The sequence below is a fragment of the Zea mays genome, chromosome 5 (assembly GCF_902167145.1).
Source record: "Zea mays cultivar B73 chromosome 5, Zm-B73-REFERENCE-NAM-5.0, whole genome shotgun sequence".
Classification (NCBI taxonomy): domain Eukaryota; kingdom Viridiplantae; phylum Streptophyta; class Magnoliopsida; order Poales; family Poaceae; genus Zea; species Zea mays.
In genome coordinates this window covers 1824644-1842526 of record NC_050100.1, presented here as the reverse complement: position 1 = coordinate 1842526, position 17883 = coordinate 1824644, and the positions used below count along the sequence as shown (strand labels likewise).

The following is a 17883-nucleotide window of genomic DNA, read 5'->3' as shown; positions in this document are numbered from 1 at the left end:
TTCCTGGCCGACGCCCGTGGTTTTTTACCCTTCGTCTTGAAGAGGGTTTCCCACGTTAAATATGTGTCTTCTCTGTGTTTGATCTATTTTGTGTCGTATTGATTCATGACAAGATATCTGGACTTATCACTAGCTTAGCTCCTTGTTCCCAATCATACCAGAGAAAACAAAGTTTGTTCGGTTTGAGGTGGATTGGAAGAAATTAAATCTCCTTATATTCAAATTTGTATAGAAGAGGATTTTATCTCTTCTAATCCTCATCGATCCACCGCTAACCGACCCTAAGTAAGAATTAGCTACATGTATACACAGATAAGCAATCCATCTGACAATTCAACATATGAGCTTTATCTTGGTGATTGTGGGCCTCCATGAGTCATTCCCCCTACCGGTTTTAAAAATGTCTGCCATTGTGACACGCTTGTAGTGACTCACTACCCGTCTGCCGTTCTGGGCCTCTTTCTCTGAGGACCTGCTCGCTCTCGGCCTGTTCGAGGTGCTGGGGCACGCGGCGCCCCGCGTATGAGCTTGGTCGCGATGGGCCCTGCACCCGTCCTTGTCACATGGGCCACCACACATATAGCAATCTATTCCTCTCTCTTTTTTTCTCATTTTTTTATGATGGAAACATCCGCCTGAGCCTCCTCTTTCTGAGGAAAAAATCACCTCCAAACTCCGACCGAGCATCTTCCCCGGGCCGGTAGGCCTTATCCGGTTTCTTCTTGCACCTCTCCAGTGAGCCAGTCACCGCCAGTCCACGCCATGGCTTGTCGCGCCACTCTCCTGCCTCTCTTCCTCTTCCTCCTCGTGGCGCCCGAGCCTGCGCTCGCCACATCCGGCACCATCGTCTTCACCACGCTGGGCCGGAGCCGCTACGCCTTTGACGTCTTCGCGCTCACGATCGCCCCGCTCTCCGCCGCCTCCGCGGAGCTGCGCCTCACGGACGGCGCCTCCGTCAACTACAACGGCAACTTCGCGCCCTCCTCCTCCGGACCGCCCTCCCTCCTCTTCGTCTCCGAGCGCAACGGCTCGCTCAACCTCTACCTCACCCCCGTCCCCACATCCGCCTCCGCCCGTCGCCGCGACGCGCTGGAGGAGGAGGAGGAGGACTCGGCGCCGCCCACGCCGCTGCTCCCGTGGGACCCTATCGCGCTCAAGGACCGGCCTTCGCTCACCCCCGACGGCGCCCACCTAGTGTACGTCTCCACGGCGGAGCCCGCGGGGGCGCCGCGCCGGAGCTGGGCGGCCGTGTACTCCACGAGCCTGGCCCCCGGCCGCGCCACGCGCCGCCTCACCCCGCGGGGAGTCGCCGACTTCAGCCCCGCCGTGTCGCCGTCCGGGGTCTGGACCGCCGCCGCGTCACCCGGCCCGCGCGGCTGGGCCGGCGAGGTGGAGGACCTCCGCACCGACATCTACGTCTTCCGGACCTCCGACGGGTCGCGCCGGGCGCTGGCCGTCCCGGACGGCGGGTGGCCGACCTGGGCCGACGACACCACCGTCTTCTTCCACCGCCGGGACGCCGACGGCTGGTACGGCGTGTACCGCGCCAGGCTCACCTTCACGGACGACGACGTCGCGTCCGTCGTCGACCGGATCACCCCGCCGGGTTTCCACGCGTTCACCCCCGCCGCGTCGCCCGGCGCGCCGGGGCTCGTGGCCGTGGCCACCAGGCGCCCGGGTTCCGACTACCGCCACATCGAGGTCATCGACTTGTCCGGCGGCGGCGGCGGCGCCAACAACAGGAGCGCCTACTACGAGGTGACCCGGCCCGTGGCCCCGCGCGCGCACCACTTCAACCCGTTCATCTCGCCGGACGGCGAGCGCGTCGGGTACCACCGGTGCCGGGGCAGCGGGAACGGGGACTCGCCGCTGCTGCTGGAGAGCATCAAGGGCCCCGCGCCGGACACGTTCTCGCTCTTCAGGATCGACGGGTCGTTCCCCTCCTTCTCGCACGACGGCAAGAGGATCGCCTTCGTCGGGCTGCCGGGGCTGTACGTGGTCAACTCCGACGGCTCCGGTGGCCGCCGCCGGGTCTTCTCGGGCAACGCGTTCCCGACGACATGGGACTGGAAGAGGAAAGGGGTCATCTACACCAGCGTCGGCCCAGACTTCGCGAGCGAGAGCACCGAGGTGGACGTGGTCGCCGTGTCGCTCGGCGACGGCGACGGCGACGACCCCAGCGTCTCCATCAAGAAGCTCACCGTGGGCGGCGAGAACAACGCGTTCCCGTCCCCTTCGCCCGACGGCAAGTGGGTGGTGTTCCGGTCCGGGCGGTCCGGGCACAAGAACCTCTACATCATGGACGCGGAGGACGGCGAGGCCGGCGGCATCCGGCGCCTCACCGAGGGTCCTTGGTCCGACACCATGTGCAACTGGTCCCCCGACGGCGAGTGGATCGCGTTCGCCTCGGACCGGCACAACCCGGGCGGCGGCAGCTTCGCCATCTACATGGTGCACCCGAACGGCACCGGCCTGCGGAGGGTGGTGCACAGCGCCGACGGCGGCCGCACCAACCACCCCTGGTTCAGCCCGGACTCGAAGACGCTGGTGTTCACGTCGGACTACGCCGCCGTGTCCGCGGAGCCCATCTCCAACCCGCACCACTACCAGCCCTACGGGGAGATCTTCACCGTAAACATCGACGGGTCTGGCATCCGCCGGCTCACGCACAACTCCTTCGAGGACGGGACGCCGTCGTGGACGCCGTACCACCTCAAGGCGGAGGACGTGGGCGAGACGCTGCAGGCCTCCGGGACGTGCGCGTTCGAGGACTGCCACTGGCTCAACATCGCTGCCCGGCCTGATGGCCTCATGTGTGGCAAGCACGCCTAGTTATAGTATCTGTGGAAGAAATGGGACTCACGTATATATGTGTGTGTGTATATAGTGCGGTGATGCCATCTTGTTTGCTTGCATATGCATACTACTGAACATACGATGATGAATAAGGTCATGCCAACTTTAGGGCAAAAAATAAACATACTTATGATGACGCTTTACATTTATACTGGCTCATGTTTGTATAGCAAGCATCTAGGGCACAGAATGGGAAGAAGAACCAGCTGATCTAATTAACAAATGACCTCCTCCACCATACCTGGAAAGCTCTGCTGAGATTAGGGCATCCTCCTGTGCCTCTAGACGCAAAGCACTGAAACCATTCTACGAACAAGCTCTGTTGTAGGTGGAGCGGAAGGGTGAGCAGGGCCTGCCCCAGGTTCTCCTCCAGGACTCTCACATCCAGCCCCTTGGAGCACCTCTGCAGCCAGCCGAAGTCCACAAGCATGGGCCTGAACCATCCACGGAACAGCTGGCTCCTCGTGTCGCTGGGGCACTGGATTCTCCCTCTCCCCAGAGCCATGAACACGCTCGCCGATACCCGGCTGAGCTCGTACCTGAACATCGGCGATGCTCGCTCGTGCATTCTGATGAGCTCCTCCTGCGTACCCCACAGCTCAACGTATTCTTCTGCCATGTCGTTGTTCAGAAGGATGTCCAAGAGCCAGTTGAGATTCTCAGTTTGCTGACTGATCCTTTCAACCATAGGCCTTCTGCCTGAAGGTGCCATAGCTTGGCCGCCATCTGAGTCCTCCATGAAAAGTTCCACAAGTGAGCTCAAGCAGGAACGGCAGATTCGGTAAAGGCCCCCCTTGTTCACCCCGGACAGGTCCTTATGGTAGACTGAGCTTCTGCTTAGGAGACCGCTCACCAAAGACTGCATTTCTTTCCTCGCGCCGTTGTTGGCTCCGCTCGTGATAGATTCCACGAGCTGCACCGCCAGGTCCTCCGAGCCGCTCGCGCACTGCTGCTGCAATCTTGCCAGCACATCTTTACTAACTGATTCGCCGAAAGTGCATCTGGCAAAAACGTGTTTCAGCTTCTCTTCCTCGCTCTCGCTCCATGGAACTGCCTCGATGTACTTCAAACATGATTCGACTCCTTTGTCGAACGCAATAGAGGAGCAAACCTGTAGTTCGGAAATCAACAGTCACATTACAGGTTACAGTTCAGGCTGTGTCAGGAAGCAGAAAACAGGCAAGTAGGATGTTCAGATGCATACTTGTGTAGCAATAAAAAATCAAGAAGTCATAATGAGAGTTTGTATGCAAACAGCACACAGAGCTGATGACATCAATTAATGGGCCAAACAAATGTATTTCGTATGAAGTATAACTAAATAGGCAAAATAATCCATACTAACAGCCAATTGTCAATCATGATGTTATCTGTAACTGACATCTCAGTATAACTCATGGACAAGTACCATAAACTGTGAACCCAGTACCAATTAGAGATTACATTGAACCAAGCTCTATGGTTGCGGGCTACCTCCTCTTCCTCTCTCCCATGCCAATTTCCCCTTGTGATTATGTTCGTCTTCTGCCCACCATGGGCAGCCTCATGCATCCCTTGTCTACTGACTCTATACAGTGCAGCAGCAATCTTCTTGGCCGACTAGTCGCAGCCAGCAGAGAATCAAGATGAAGTAGAGCTCGCTGCTCAGGAGTGGTGACAAAGCATTTAGGGCCATGCGAATAGTAGTTATTAAACCGTGTAGATTCAATCCTTGGGCCATGCAAGTGAGTAATTCAACGACCATGATTTCGGTAAGCGTCAGGTTTGCTTTGATTCAGCCTTCCTGTGGCCTTTATGCAGACACGGAACTTGGAATTTTAAGAGCTGTGGGGAGACAGAAACGGCAGGAAGGGAAACCGACGGCGTCAGGAAGAGAATTGCCGAAGAAGGAGGGTGGCAAAGGAGGAAACCGTTGGCTAGTGTTTGAGATGGATTACTGAAGCAGTTTGCCAGATGGAAACAAATGGCAGCGGCCAACTTGTGATGTCGATGCAATAGCCGACAGGGTCAGTTACACCTTGAATTCATTGCAACATGATCGGCTGGTCAATCAAATTAAGCTGTGTGTGTAATCATGCAATGCAGTGTGACTGGTACTACTACCTCCCCAGTCACTCACGTCGCAATTTCGAGAAACCGTACTGACGGGCAGAAACAAACAGAAAGGGATGGCATCTGACCTGGAGCACAGCGGTTGCCCGTGACACGCCGGCCCTGGCGAGCCACCGCAAGGCGTCGGGCTCGAACATGAGCTCCACCGCGTCCTTGAACGCCTCCAAGTCGTCCACCCCATCCACCTCGACCCTCCTTCCCCCGGCCGCAGATGCGTCCGGCACCATGCCGGCGAAGAAGGCGCTGCTCCCGCACAGCACGGCGGAGTCGAGGTCCATGGCGACGCACCGGCCGTCGCTGGCCCTGAGGCACAGCCTCAGATCCAGCGCCGGCGCCTCGCCGCCGTCCCCGCCCTCGTCCTCGTCCTCCCGCACCGCCACGAAAGGCGCGGCCTGCTCCCTCGGCGCCGCCGCCGGTGACCCCTCGGAGTCGATCGGGGACACGCGGCCCGGCGAGAGGATCCTCCGCGTGTCGATGAGCCCCGCGAGCTTGGACGAGGGCGAGCCGTGCGACGACGGCGCCAGCGGGGACTTTGGCGGCGGCGGAGGCGGAGGCTTCGGGACGGCGTCGGCGGCGGAGGCGGGCGCCGGGAGCGCGCGGCGGTGCTCGGGGCTCTCCGGGACGCCCGCGAACGAGCAGCACCAGCCGCGCGGGCGCGCCGCGGCGCGGCGGATGGTGTGGTGCGTGGAGTCCGCCATGTGATGTGATGTGAGTGGTGGTGGGGCGGGGGACCCGGAGGGCGCGCCGGCGCCGAGGATCTGTCGCGCTCCTCCTCTGCTGACTGCTGGGCGGACACTGAAACTAGTTGGGGGGTTTGGCTCAGCATGGGGTGGAGGTGGCCGCGGCCATGGGAGGGAGGGAGACTTCTCGGCAGCCGGCAGGAGCAGCCGAGCGAGCGAGTGCGAGCAGTGAAGCGGAGGTAATTGCCGCGGCGTGAAGCGAGGCGGGCCCGCGCGGTGGGAGTGGTGGACCCCACGCGTAAGCGAGCGTCGTTACTACAGGCGCATCGGATGCCCGTGCGACAGCCGGTGGCCTTCTGATCTTGTCTCGGATCCTCTGCGGTCACCAATTGGACCAGTGGGGGTGTGTTGCCTCCTGATCTTGTCTCGGGAAGGTGCAGTGTAAACCTGGATTACCTCGAGAATCCAAATCTCGGCTCAAATTCAAATCTTCGGAACAGATTTATACTAGATATAAATAAATGGTTACGCAAACAAGAATAGTTTTATCCTGTCTGCCCTCCAAACAGACAGAGAGAGAGAGAGAGTGATAGCGAATTGAATGGGCCGCGTTTGTCGGCGGGCCTCAAATGCATTAGCATCAGTCACACGGACTGTACACTACACGGGAGACGAGACAAGAGCAGAACCCTGGTGGTCCACTAGTCCTGCTTGTTAAGTAACCCTAGTTAGGGTTATGTGGGCAAATACCTGCTTTGCCCCTGAGGGGTCTCACATCTCTATATAAGGAACCTGTACACCCCTTCATATTACAGAGAAGAGAAAGAGGCCTGTCGGCGTTTCGAGACAGGGGGGTCCCTAAGCCGACGAGTGAGTGTGCTGCGTGCCCCAGCCCAGATGGGTCGAGCGCGTGGGCGAGCGCGGAGGGGGGAGAGGCGAGGCGGCCGGAGCCGAGCGTGAGAGAGGTGGAAGTCCCGCGGCCTTCGTGTTCGTCCCGCGCCCAGGTCAGGTGCGCTTGCAGTAGGGGGGTTACAAGCGTCCACGCGGGTGAGGGAAGCGAGCAGCCCCAAGAGAGCGCCTGTCCCGTCCTCGGTCCCGCGCGGCCAACCTTCTCTGAGAAGGCTCTGGTCCTTCCTTTTATAGTCGTAAGGAGAGGACCCAGGTGTACAATGGGGATGTAGCAGAGTGCTACGTGTCTAGCGGAGGGAGAGCTAGTGCCCTAGGTACATGCCGATGTGGCAGCCGGAGAGATCTGGGCATCCTGCTGGCGTGATGTCGTGGCTATCGGTGGTGCGGCGGAGCCTGATGGAGGGACAGCTGTTGGAGCGGTCGAGTCCCTGCTGACGTTGTCCTGCTGCCGTAAGAGAGCTGGGGGCCGCCGTCGTCATAGAGCTCGTGGAGCGCCATCATTGCCCCTCTGGCGGAGCTGGCCGGACGAGACGCCGGTCTTGTTCTCCGTGACCCGAGTCGATTCGGGGTAGGGCGATGATGACGTTTCCTGTTGACGTGGCGGTCTGTGCTCTAGGCAGGGCGACGTGGGGTTTCCTCCGAAGCCGAGGTTGAGTCTTGCCTTCAGTTGCCGTGGCCGAGCCCGAGCCAGGGGGTCGGGCGAGGCGGAAGTCGTCCGGCCGAGGCCAGGGCGGAGTCCGAGCCCTAGGGTCGGGCGAGGCGGAGTTTCGTCGTCTTCCGGGTCTTAGCCTGAGTCCGAGCCCTGGGGTCGGGCGGAGCGGAGTTCGCCGTCTTCCGGGTCTTAGCCCGAGTCCGAGCCCTGGGGTCGGGCGGAGCGGAGTTCGCCGTCTTCCGGGTCTTAGCCCGAGTCCGAGCCCTGGGGTCGGGCGGAGCGGAGTTCGCCGTCTTCCGGGTCTTAGCCCGAGTCCGAGCCCTGGGGTCGGGCGGAGCGGAGTTCGCCGTCTTCCGGGTCTTAGCCCGAGTCCGAGCCCTGGGGTCGGGCGGAGCGGAGTTCGCCGTCTTCCGGGTCTTAGCCCGAGTCCGAGCCCTGGGGTCGGGCGGAGCGGAGTTCGCCGTCTTCCGGGTCCTAGCCCGAGTCCGAGCCCTGGGGTCGGGCGGAGTGGAGTTCGCCGTCTTCCGGGTCCTAGCCCGAGTCCGAGCCCTGGGGTCGGGCGGAGCGGAGTTCGCCGTGGCGCCTTTGGCAAGGCCTAATTGCCTGTCAGACTCACTCTGTCGAGTGGCACTGCAGTCGGAGTGGCGCAGGCGGCGCTGTCCTTCTGTCAGACTGGCCAGTGGAGCGGTGGAGTGACGGCGGTCACCTCGGCTCTGCCGGGGGCGCGTGTCAGGATAGAGGTGTCAGGCCACCTTTGCGTTAAATGCCCCTGCAATTTGGTCAGTCGGTGTGGTGATTTAGTCAAGGTTGCTTCTGAGCGAAGCCAAGGCCTTGGGCAAGCCGGTGATGTGTCCGCCATAAAAAGGGGGGCCTCGGGCGAGACGGAAGTCTCTCGAGGTCGGCTGCCTTCGGCCGAGGCTAGGCTCGGGTGAAGCGCGATCGAGTCACTCGTGTGGACTGATCCCTGACTTAATCGTGCCCATCAGGCCTTTGCAGCTTTATGCTGATGGGGGTTACCAGCTGAGAATTAGGCGTCTTGAGGGTACCCCTAATTATGGTCCCCGACAGTAGCCCCCGAGCCTCGAAGGGAGTGTTAGCACTCGCTTGGAGGCTTTTGTCGCACTTTTTTGCAAGGGGACCAGCCTTTCTCGGTTGCATTTCGTTCCGGTGGGTGCGCGCGAGCGCACCCGCCGGGTGTAGCCCCCGAGGCCTCGGAGGAGTGGTTACACTCCTTCGAGGTCTTAATACTTCGCTTAACGCTTCGGCTGGTCTGGTCGTTCCCTCATGCGAACTGGCCGTAGCCCGGGTGCACGGTCGGGGCCCAAGCTCTCGGGCTGGTATGTTGACGCTGTCAACGATTTGGCCGGAGCCGGTTTTTGCGAGAGCAGCCCCCGAGCCTCTGCACAGGGCGAGAGGACGATCAGGGACAGACTCGGCTTTTTACATACGCCCCTACGTCGCCTTTCCGCAAGGAGGAGGGGGGGAGTGCGCCATGTTACCCTCGATGGGCACCGAACATGGTGTCTCCGGTGAGCTGCAAGCGGGTAATCCGAGTGGACGTCCGTGCCCCGTTCGTTGGGGGTCGGCTAGGGGCCCAGAGGCACGCCCAAAAGTACCTGCGTGTGACTTGCCGGACCCGGTCCCATGGCGACGGGGTCCGAGGGCTCGATGCCTCCCTCCGATGGGATTCCGTTACAAGATCGTTCCCGCTGGTCTCGGATATGTCCTAGGGTACCTCGGGAGCGCAGCCCGAGCCTCGGTTATGTATCGAACGTACCCCTGGTCATCCCTCGCTCGGTGTCTGAGGCGACTGTGAACCCTTCGGGGGCCAGCCTTCGAACCCCTGATCAGTAATGGGCGCGGAGCCCGAGTAGCCTGAGGCGGCCGTGGAGCCCTTCGGAGGGCCGGCCTTCGAACCCCTGACCAGTAGTGGGTGTCGGGCCCACGCGATCTGAGGCGACTGTTGAACCCTCGGGGGGCCAGCCTTCGAACCCCTGATCAGTAATGGGGGGCGCGGAGCCCGGTTCCTTCGCGGAGAAGGATCCCTCTCGGGGTATCCCCCTTCCCCGGTCCCTGTTGCAAGAGATAGAGAAAGAGGAAAACGGAAAAGGATACGAAATCAGACGACGTGGCGTACCTTTTCTGACGCGGTTATTAAGGCGAAGGTGAAGCGTCGCGCGCTCCTTCTGCCAGAAGCGCCGCGTGTCCCGCCGCGGAGTTAATGCGACGGGGCGAGTGGTTGGCGGGGCGGCCGCTACGCGTGTGCGAGCCGTTTCGAGGAACGGCTGTGCCGCTTCGCGTTTTTCGAATCCTGTATCCGGCCCAGGCGGCGTGCTGGAAACGGTTTCGCCCTGGCCTTCATATACTCGAGAGGGGGCCCGGTGACGGTTCTTCACTCTGCTCCCTTCTTTTCCCTTCAGGTTTTCGCCACCCGGGAAACTTTAGCCGGAGGAGAGGGAAACCGCCTTCCCTGCCCCCCGCGCCGCCGTCTTCTCCATCTTTGGTGATGGCGGACCGAGTGACCATAATCCCCCCGCGCGATCCGTGGCCCTTCTCCACGGTGACGGCGAGCGATCTGGAGGAGCTGGTCGGCGAAGGTCTGCTCCGCCCCCTCACCGACAAGCAGCGGCCAGAGTGGATTCCTCCCGTGGGCGGAGCCGCTCCGTCCCCACCGCCGGGGTATGTTGTGAGCTTCGTCTCCTTCCATGAGCGGGGATTTGGTGCGCCGGCGGGCCGCTTTATGCGGGCCATCTTGTTCCACTACGGGGTGGAGTTGCACAACCTCTCCCCCAACTCCATCTCGCAGGCCGCTATTTTCGTAGCGCTATGCGAAGGGTACTTGGGGATTGCTCCCCATTGGGATTTGTGGACTTACTTCTTCTTCGCCGAGCCTTTCGCCTTGTCGACGGGGGAGAGGAGGATCCGCGCAGCGGTGCGGGCCGGCGGCTGCATTCTCTTGTTGAGGCAGTCGCGGGCGTTGCAGTACATTCCTGCCATCCTCGCGTCTTCGAACAAGGGGTGGCAGCGCCGGTGGTTCTACCTCCGGAACGACGGTGAGTTGCTCCCACCGTTTTCCCAGCGAGTAGTTACAGCTGCCACCGACGCCTGGCGCCACGGGACCCCGCACGAGAGGCAAAAAATCTCGAGCCCCTTCTCCAGGCCCTGAAGGAGTTGCGGGAGGGGGGACTTACTGCTGCGGGAGTGATCGCCGCCATTCACCGTCGGAGGGTGCTCCCATTGGCGGAGCGGCGGCTGTCGCTCTGGGAGATGACCCCGGGAGCCGACTGGGAGGGCTCACGGATGTCCCCGGATCCTCTTTCTTCCGACGCCCTCCAATGGCGGGTGTCGGCCGCGATGGGGAAGCCGGACCCCCACGCATACTCCCAGCTTCGGATGCGCCCCGATCAGGGGTGCGTGACTTTGGTGAGCGTCCGCTCCTCCTTTCTTCGTATGTCTGGTTGCTCCAGGTCCTTATGATCGGGTTCCTTTCTCCCCTCCTTTTAGGATGTGGGGTGTCACAAACCCTCCCTGCCACGGGTTCCGGAGGACGCGGTGGACCGTGCAGCGCGGCGGGTTGCCGCGGAGGAGAAGAAGAAAAAGAAGGACGCGGAGAAGGCCCGGGCCCGCGAGCGGAGGCGGGCTCGGGACGCCTTAGAGAAGCGCCGCCGCCAGCAGGAGAGGGACGGACTCCCGAGGGAGCCGTCGCCGGAGACGCCCGACGACGATGACGACGACGATGATGATGATGATGATGATGTGGCCGCCCGTCTTGGCCTCAGCCTCGGCCTGGGGTGTGGCCCAGAGCCGTCGGTCCAGCCCCCGAGCGAACCGACTCCGTCAGCCCCCGAAGTCGGGGCGTCGGGCTCCCGACCCGAGGCGCGGGGGCGAACCGAGAGGCCACCTGACCCCTCCGCCGGAGGAGCTGAAGTAGTTCCGGGGGTCCAGACCAAGGCGTCTGTTCCCCAGAGGCCGCCGCTTGTGCTGGGGGTGGCCGGGAGTGACCCTCAGGTCGTCGCTGCCGTGCCCGAGGAACCTGTTTCCCAGGCGCCCCAAGCGCCGGCGAAGCGGACCTCGGTGGTCGTTTCGAGAGCTGGGATCCAAGAAGGCTCTCCCCAGGCGCGGTGGATCATGGCCCGGAGTGGGTGAGTACCTCGGAATGTCTTCGTCTTGGCCTCCCATTCGTATGTTTTGGTTGTGATCCCCTTCCTTTTCTATCCAGCAAGCGAAGTCACGGCCAGACCGACCTGGCACCCCGGAAGGCCCTCAAGACGGCGCCGAGCTGTGCGGCCAGCGCCACTCAGCCGACCCTCTCGCGGGGCACCCCGACATCGGGGGTTCGGGCGTCGCTAATCTCGGAGGAGCGGGCTCCCGAGGCCGGCTCTTCAGCCGGAGCGGCGATCGTGGTTGAGGAGGCGGCTGACGCCCACACGGCTCTGAGCTCGCCTGTCGGGCCGGTCATGCCGGCGCCCGCCACCGTCGAGGCTGCCGCCGTCCTTGTCGAAGGGTGCCCAGCCGCCGCCAGTGCCGGGATGACTGATGCGTCGGTGCCCAAGACCTCAGAAGAGGTGGGCGCGGTCGCGCAACCTGTCCCGCCGGGCGACAGCCTCATCGCCGTGCGGCGGAGCCCCGAGGCCCGGCGCCCGTTGCTCCGATTCCGGACCCGCGAGGCCTCGGACCCCGTCTTCGTTCTTGATGATGAGCAGGAGGACCAGTCCTGGGGTGAGCTCCGCGAGTGCGCAGAGACGACGATGGGGTCGCTCCGGGCGTCGCTGGAGGTCTTCTGCAGAGACGTCCCCAAAATCCTCCAGGTAGCGGTTTCGGGCATCCCTTTCTTCCTTCTGTATGATACTCGTTGTGACACCCTGTTTCCTTTTCCCAGGATCTGACGGACCGGAGCGCCGCTAAGTCGTCATTCATCCGTCGTGAGGTTGATGTCTGGGGCTCACTGCGATCCCTGAGGTCTTCGCTTGCCGGGGCTACCACGCGCCTTTCTCAGCAAGATGCCAAGGTGGCGGATCTCCAGCTGTTATGCGCCGACCTGAGAGCCGAGGCGGCAGCGGCGCGTGCGGAGGCGCAACAGCAGCGATCGGAGCTCGTCCGGGTCGTCGAGGAATGGAACCGGCTTCAAGACCGGGCTGCCGAGGCCGAAAGCCGAGCCGAGACCCTTGCGGCCGACTTAGCTGCAACCCAAGTCGCGGCCTCGGAGCATCGTGCCCGAGCCGGGAGTACGTCTCGGTCCTCCCTAGTTCTTTTTCTTGTCCGTTTCCCTTGCTTGTACTTGAGGTATCTCTCCTGGCTATTTGCAGAGCTTGAGTCCGCCCTTGATGAGTCCGCCAAGGCGCTTGCTGAGGCGCTTGCCGGAGCCGCTGAGCAGAGGGAGGCGGACCTCGCGGTCATGTCCGAGGCCGTCTCGGACTTTTACCGTGCCCTCGGCTCTGATGACGTCCCTTCAGGAAGCTCCCCTCAGAGTCGCCTTCGGGCCTTGAGTGGTCACGCCCGCGGCAGAGTCCGCGAAGCGCTACACCATGGCGTCAGGCGGGCCTTCTCCGTGCTCGCCTCTCACTACGTTGTGGATCTGGAGCGGGTTAGTGAGGGGTACTGCCTTCCTGACGAAGACGATGCTGCTTTGGCGGAGGTGCAGCGGCTTGACGCGGTTGCCGCTGGCCCAAGCGCGGTGCTGGCGACCACCTTTGAGGCGGAGGTCCTTCCTCCTGCGACGTCACCGGAGGCCGAGATGGATCTCACCGATGGCGGGGGTGTAGTTGAAGGCGCGGCTCCTTCCCAAGGCGGCACCTGATTCTCGTTTGAACAGTTTCTTGTTGAACGTGTGTCTTACCACGGCCGCTGAGGCCTGAACACTTTTGTCTTTCTTGCATGGAGTCGTACTCTCCTCTCTTTCTGTCTGCGTGTTCATCCTAGCTCGTCGATAATAGAGTGGCTTCTCGAGTTGGGCCATTCTCCGCGGCAGGTGATGAGTGAGGTATCCCTAACCCGGAGGTACGGGAGTTCCTCGGCTCAATCGGCCTTGCCATTTTCATGAACCCGCGTTCGCTCCTCGAGACCCGGCTTCTAACATAGCCAGGAGAACGTAGCTGGGAGGACGCAAGAGGCTCCCCCTCTTTTTTTTTTGATTAAAAAGATCTCGACGCCGAGGGGTTCGATCTCGACGCAGAGGGGTTCCCCCTTTTTAGCCCCCGAGGGAGGGTCGGGCCCCGCTATGGCGAGGCCGACCCTTCCTTGATGATCAAGGCGCAGAGGCTGCCTGACGAGTCGGGCCCCGGCCCAAATATCCAGCGAGTGTTCGGCGGCATCCCTCGGTATGCCGGGCGTGTCCGAGGGACTCCACGCAAAGACGTCGGCGTTTTGCGCGGAGGAAGTCGACGAGCACTGCTTCCTATTTGGGGTCGAGCCCGGGACCGATCCGGATCTGCTCGGTGGTGTCGCCACTGGGGCCGAGGGGGACGGCCTTGACCGTCTCCGCTGGCTCGAAGCTGCCGGCATGGCGCTTCACGTCTGGGACCTCCTTGGAGAGGTTCTCCGGGTCGGCGATGAGGGCCTCGGACTCGGCGAGGGCCTCGGCGTACTCCACGCACTCCACGTCGCATTCGAACGCGTGTTTGTACGTGGGGCCGACGGTGATGACCCCGTTGGGGCCCGGCATCTTGAGCTTCAGGTAGGTGTAGTTGGGGACGGCCATGAACTTCGCGTAGCATGGCCTCCCTAACACGGCATGGTAGGTTCCTCGGAACCCGACCACTTCGAACGTCAGGGTCTCCCTTCGGAAGTTGGAGGGTGTCCCGAAGCAGACTGGGAGGTCGAGTCGCCCGAGGGGCTGGACGCGCTTCCCAGGGATGATCCCGTGGAAGGGCGCAGCGCCTGCTCGGACGGTGGACGGATCGACGCGCAGGAGCTTGAGGGTCTCGGCGTAGATGATGTTGAGGCAGCTGCCCCCGTCCATCAGGACCTTGGTGAGCCTGACATCGCCGACAACGGGGTCGACGACGAGCGGGTATTTCCCCGGGCTCGGCACATGGTCGGGGTGGTCGGCTCGGTCGAAAGTGATGGGCTTGTCGGACCAGTCTAGGTAGACTGGCGCCGCCACCTTCACCGAGCAGACCTCCCGGCGCTCTTGCTTGCGGTGCCGAGCCGAGGTGTTCGCCGCATGCCCTCCATAGATCATGAAGCAGTCGCGGACCTCGGGGAACCCCCCTGCTGGGTGTTCTTCGTTCTTGTCGTCGTCGTGGGCCCTGCCACCCTCGGCGGGTGGCCCGGCCCTGTGGAAATGACGCTGAAGCATAACACACTCCTCGAGGGTGTGCTTGACGGGCCCCTGATGGTAGGGGCACGGCTCCTTGAGCATCTTGTCGAAGAGGTTTGCACCTCCGGGGGGCTTCCGAGGGTTCTTATACTCGGCGGCGGCGACAAGGTCCGCGTCTGCGGCGTCGCGTTTCGATTGCGACTTCTTCTTGCCTTTCTTCTTGGCGCCGCGCGGAGCAGACGTCTCGGGAGCTTCTTCCGACGGGCGGCCCTAGGGCTGCTTGTCCTTTCGGAAGATAGCCTCGACCGCCTCCTGGCCGGAGGCGAACTTGGTGGCGATGTCCATCAGCTCGCTCGCCCTGGTGGGGGTTTTGCGACCCAGCTTGCTCACCAGGTCGCGGCAAGTGGTGCCGGCGAGGAACGCGCCGATGACATCCGAGTCGGTGATGTTGGGCAGCTCGGTGCGCTGCTTCGAGAATCGCCGGATGTAGTCCCGGAGCGACTCCCCCGGCTGTTGCCGGCAGCTTCGAAGGTCCCAGGAATTCCCGGGGCGCACGTATGTGCCCTGGAAATTGCCAGCGAAGGCTTGGACCAAGTCGTCCCAGTTGGAAATCTGCCCCGGAGGCAGGTGCTCCAACCAGGCACGAGCAGTGTCGGAGAGGAACAGGGGGAGGTTGCGGATGATGAGGTTGTCGTCGTCCGTTCCACCCAGTTGGCAGGCAAGGCGGTAGTCCGCGAGCCACAGCTCCGGTCTCGTTTCCCCCGAGTACTTTACGATAGTAGTCGGGGGTCGGAACCGGGTCGGGAATGGCGCCCGTCGGATGGCCCGACTGAAAGCCTGCGGACCGGGTGGTTCGGGCGAAGGACTCCGATCCTCCCCGCTGTCGTAACGTCCCCCACGCCTGGGGTGATAGCCTCGGCGCACCCTTTCGTCGAGGTGAGCCCGACGGTCACGTCGATGGTGCTCGTTGCCGAGGTGGCCCGGGGCCGCAGGCGCGGTGTTGCGCGTGCGCCCGGTGTAGACCGAGGCTTCCCGCATGAATCGGGAAGTCGCGGCATGAGGTTCCGAGGGATATCCTTGCCTTCGGGATGCAGTGCTCTCGGCCCGCCGGGCCGCGGTGCCTTCCAGGAGATTCTTGAGTTCTCCCTGGATCCGCCGACCCTCGGTGGTTGACGGCTCCGGCATCGCGCGGATGAGCATTGCTGCGGTTGCCAGGTTCTGACCGACCCCGCTGGATGCGGGCGGCGGCCTGATCCTGACGTCGTTGGCGACGCGGTGCTGGAGACCTTGGGGCAGATGACGTATTTCTCCGGCCAGGGGTTGGCCCACCCATGCCTGTCCGACGTCCCGACGGATCGGCTCAAGCGCTCCCGTTCCCTCGTTGAGCCTGGCCTGCGCCTCGCGGACTTGCTCGAGTTGTGGGTCGTAACCCCCCGCCGGAGCGGGGACCACAGCTAGCTCCCGTGGGATGTCGGCGCGAGGCACCGGCCTAGGGAGATCACCATCCTCCGGCATGCCAAGATGGTTGCCTTCGGTGGGATTCCCTAGCTCGATGTGGAAACATTCGCGGCTTGGGCCGCAGCTCTCGTCGCCAAGGCTGCGGCTTGCATCGGAACAGTCGGACAGACAGTAGTCACATGCGGCCATGAAGTCCCGCACGGCACTGGGGTTGCCAAGTCCGGAGAAATCCCAACCGATGCTGGGATCGTCATCTTCCTCGGACCCAGAGGGCCCGTAGGTCGAGACGTCCGTCAGTCGGTCCCAAGGCGATCGCATACAGAACCTCAGTGGGGTTGCACTCGCCTCAATGAGAGCGCCCGCCAAATCGAGGTCGTTTGGCGGGTGGAGGCCGAGTCGAAATGACGCAAGATGGGAGTTAGTCGTTACCTTTTGGTCGACGAGGAGCGACGTAGTCACATCGGGGACTGGTTGCGCCGTCATCTCTGGTTCGAGGGCGACGTCCTGCAGGCTTTCCGCGAGCGCGCCGGCGTCGTCTTCTTGCTCGGGGTCATCGTGCCGCGGGGGGACGGCGCTTGCCTCCGTCTTGAACGCGAGGTCGATGTCCGGCGTGCCTTCCGTCGGGGCGTCGGGGGCGTCGATTCGCTCGACGGCCGGCGAAGCGTGGCCTCCCGTCTGGCCTTGACGGCCCCGCCTCCTCCTCCGTTGGCGGGGGAGAGAACGGAGCGAGCCCGAATATAGCTCTTCCACCATGCGGGGAAGACGTCGTCGATTCCGCCGCCGGCGGGCGGGTTGTCGGCCGCCATTGTCGTGGTCGCACGGCGGTGGAAGAAGTATCATGTCGTTGCTGCCGTCGAAGGACATGAACTCGAGAGCCCCGAAACGAAGCACCGTCCCGGGCCGGAGAGGTTGTTGGAGACTGCCCATCTGGAGCTTGACGGGGAGCTATTCGTCAGCACGCAGCAGGCCCCTACCTGGCGCGCCAACTGTCGGCGTTTCGAGACAGGGGGGTCCCTAAGCCGACGAGTGAGTGTGCTGCGTGCCCCAGCCCAGATGGGTCGAGCGCGTGGGCGAGCGCGGAGGGGGGAGAGGCGAGGTGGCCGGAGCCGAGCGTGAGAGAGGTGGAAGTCCCGCGGCCTTCGTGTTCGTCCCGCGCCCAGGTCAGGTGCGCTTGCAGTAGGGGGGTTACAAGCGTCCACGCGGGTGAGGGAAGCGAGCAGCCCCAAGAGAGCGCCTGTCCCGTCCTCGGTCCCGCGCGGCCAACCTTCTCTGAGAAGGCCCTGGTCCTTCCTTTTATAGTCGTAAGGAGAGGACCCAGGTGTACAATGGGGATGTAGCAGAGTGCTACGTGTCTAGCGGAGGGAGAGCTAGTGCCCTAGGTACATGCCGATGTGGCAGCCGGAGAGATCTGGGCATCCTGCTGGCGTGATGTCGTGGCTATCGGTGGTGCGGCGGAGCCTGATGGAGGGACAGCTGTTGGAGCGGTCGAGTCCCTGCTGACGTTGTCCTGCTGCCGTAAGAGAGCTGGGGGCCGCCGTCGTCATAGAGCTCGTGGAGCGCCATCATTGCCCCTCTGGCGGAGCTGGCCGGACGAGACGCCGGTCTTGTTCTCCGTGACCCGAGTCGATTCGGGGTAGGGCGATGATGACGTTTCCTGTTGACGTGGCGGTCTGTGCTCTAGGCAGGGCGACGTGGGGTTTCCTTCGAAGCCGAGGTTGAGTCTTGCCTTCAGTTGCCGTGGCCGAGCCCGAGCCAGGGGGTCGGGCGAGGCGGAAGTCGTCCGGCCGAGGCCAGGGCGGAGTCCGAGCCCTAGGGTCGGGCGAGGCGGAGTTTCGTCGTCTTCCGGGTCTTAGCCTGAGTCCGAGCCCTGGGGTCGGGCGGAGCGGAGTTCGCCGTCTTCCGGGTCTTAGCCCGAGTCCGAGCCCTGGGGTCGGGCGGAGCGGAGTTCGCCGTCTTCC

General features: G+C 62.8%; 2 protein-coding genes across 2 annotated transcripts; one reads left to right on the top strand and one right to left on the bottom strand.

Moving 5' to 3' along the window:
• Window positions 1-565: 565 nt before the first annotated feature.
• On the top strand, window positions 566-3005 carry LOC103625729 (putative WD40-like beta propeller repeat family protein). The gene has a single exon (XM_008646122.4). The coding sequence runs from the start codon at window positions 763-765 to the stop codon at window positions 2830-2832; it is 2070 nt and encodes a 689-aa protein (XP_008644344.1). The 5' UTR covers window positions 566-762; the 3' UTR covers window positions 2833-3005.
• On the bottom strand, window positions 2943-5832 carry LOC100381996 (uncharacterized). The gene is made up of 2 exons (NM_001174765.1): window positions 5037-5832; window positions 2943-3967 (listed from the first exon to the last, which is right to left on the bottom strand). Exons 1-2 carry the CDS (start codon window positions 5664-5666, stop codon window positions 3068-3070), a joined length of 1530 nt encoding a protein of 509 aa, NP_001168236.1. The 5' UTR covers window positions 5667-5832; the 3' UTR covers window positions 2943-3067.
• Window positions 5833-17883: the final 12051 nt, after the last annotated feature.

Bases quoted from the DNA above. Each gene is read 5' to 3' on its own strand.
- LOC103625729 (XM_008646122.4), top strand. From the start codon at position 763: ATGGCTTGTCGCGCCACTCTCCTGCCTCTCTTCCTCTTCCTCCTCGTG.
- LOC100381996 (NM_001174765.1), bottom strand. From the start codon at position 5,666: ATGGCGGACTCCACGCACCACACCATCCGCCGCGCCGCGGCGCGCCCG. The intron at 3,968-5,036 runs GTCAGATGCCAT...TCCGAACTACAG, and splicing joins GGGCAACCGCTGTGCTCCAG to GTTTGCTCCTCTATTGCGTT.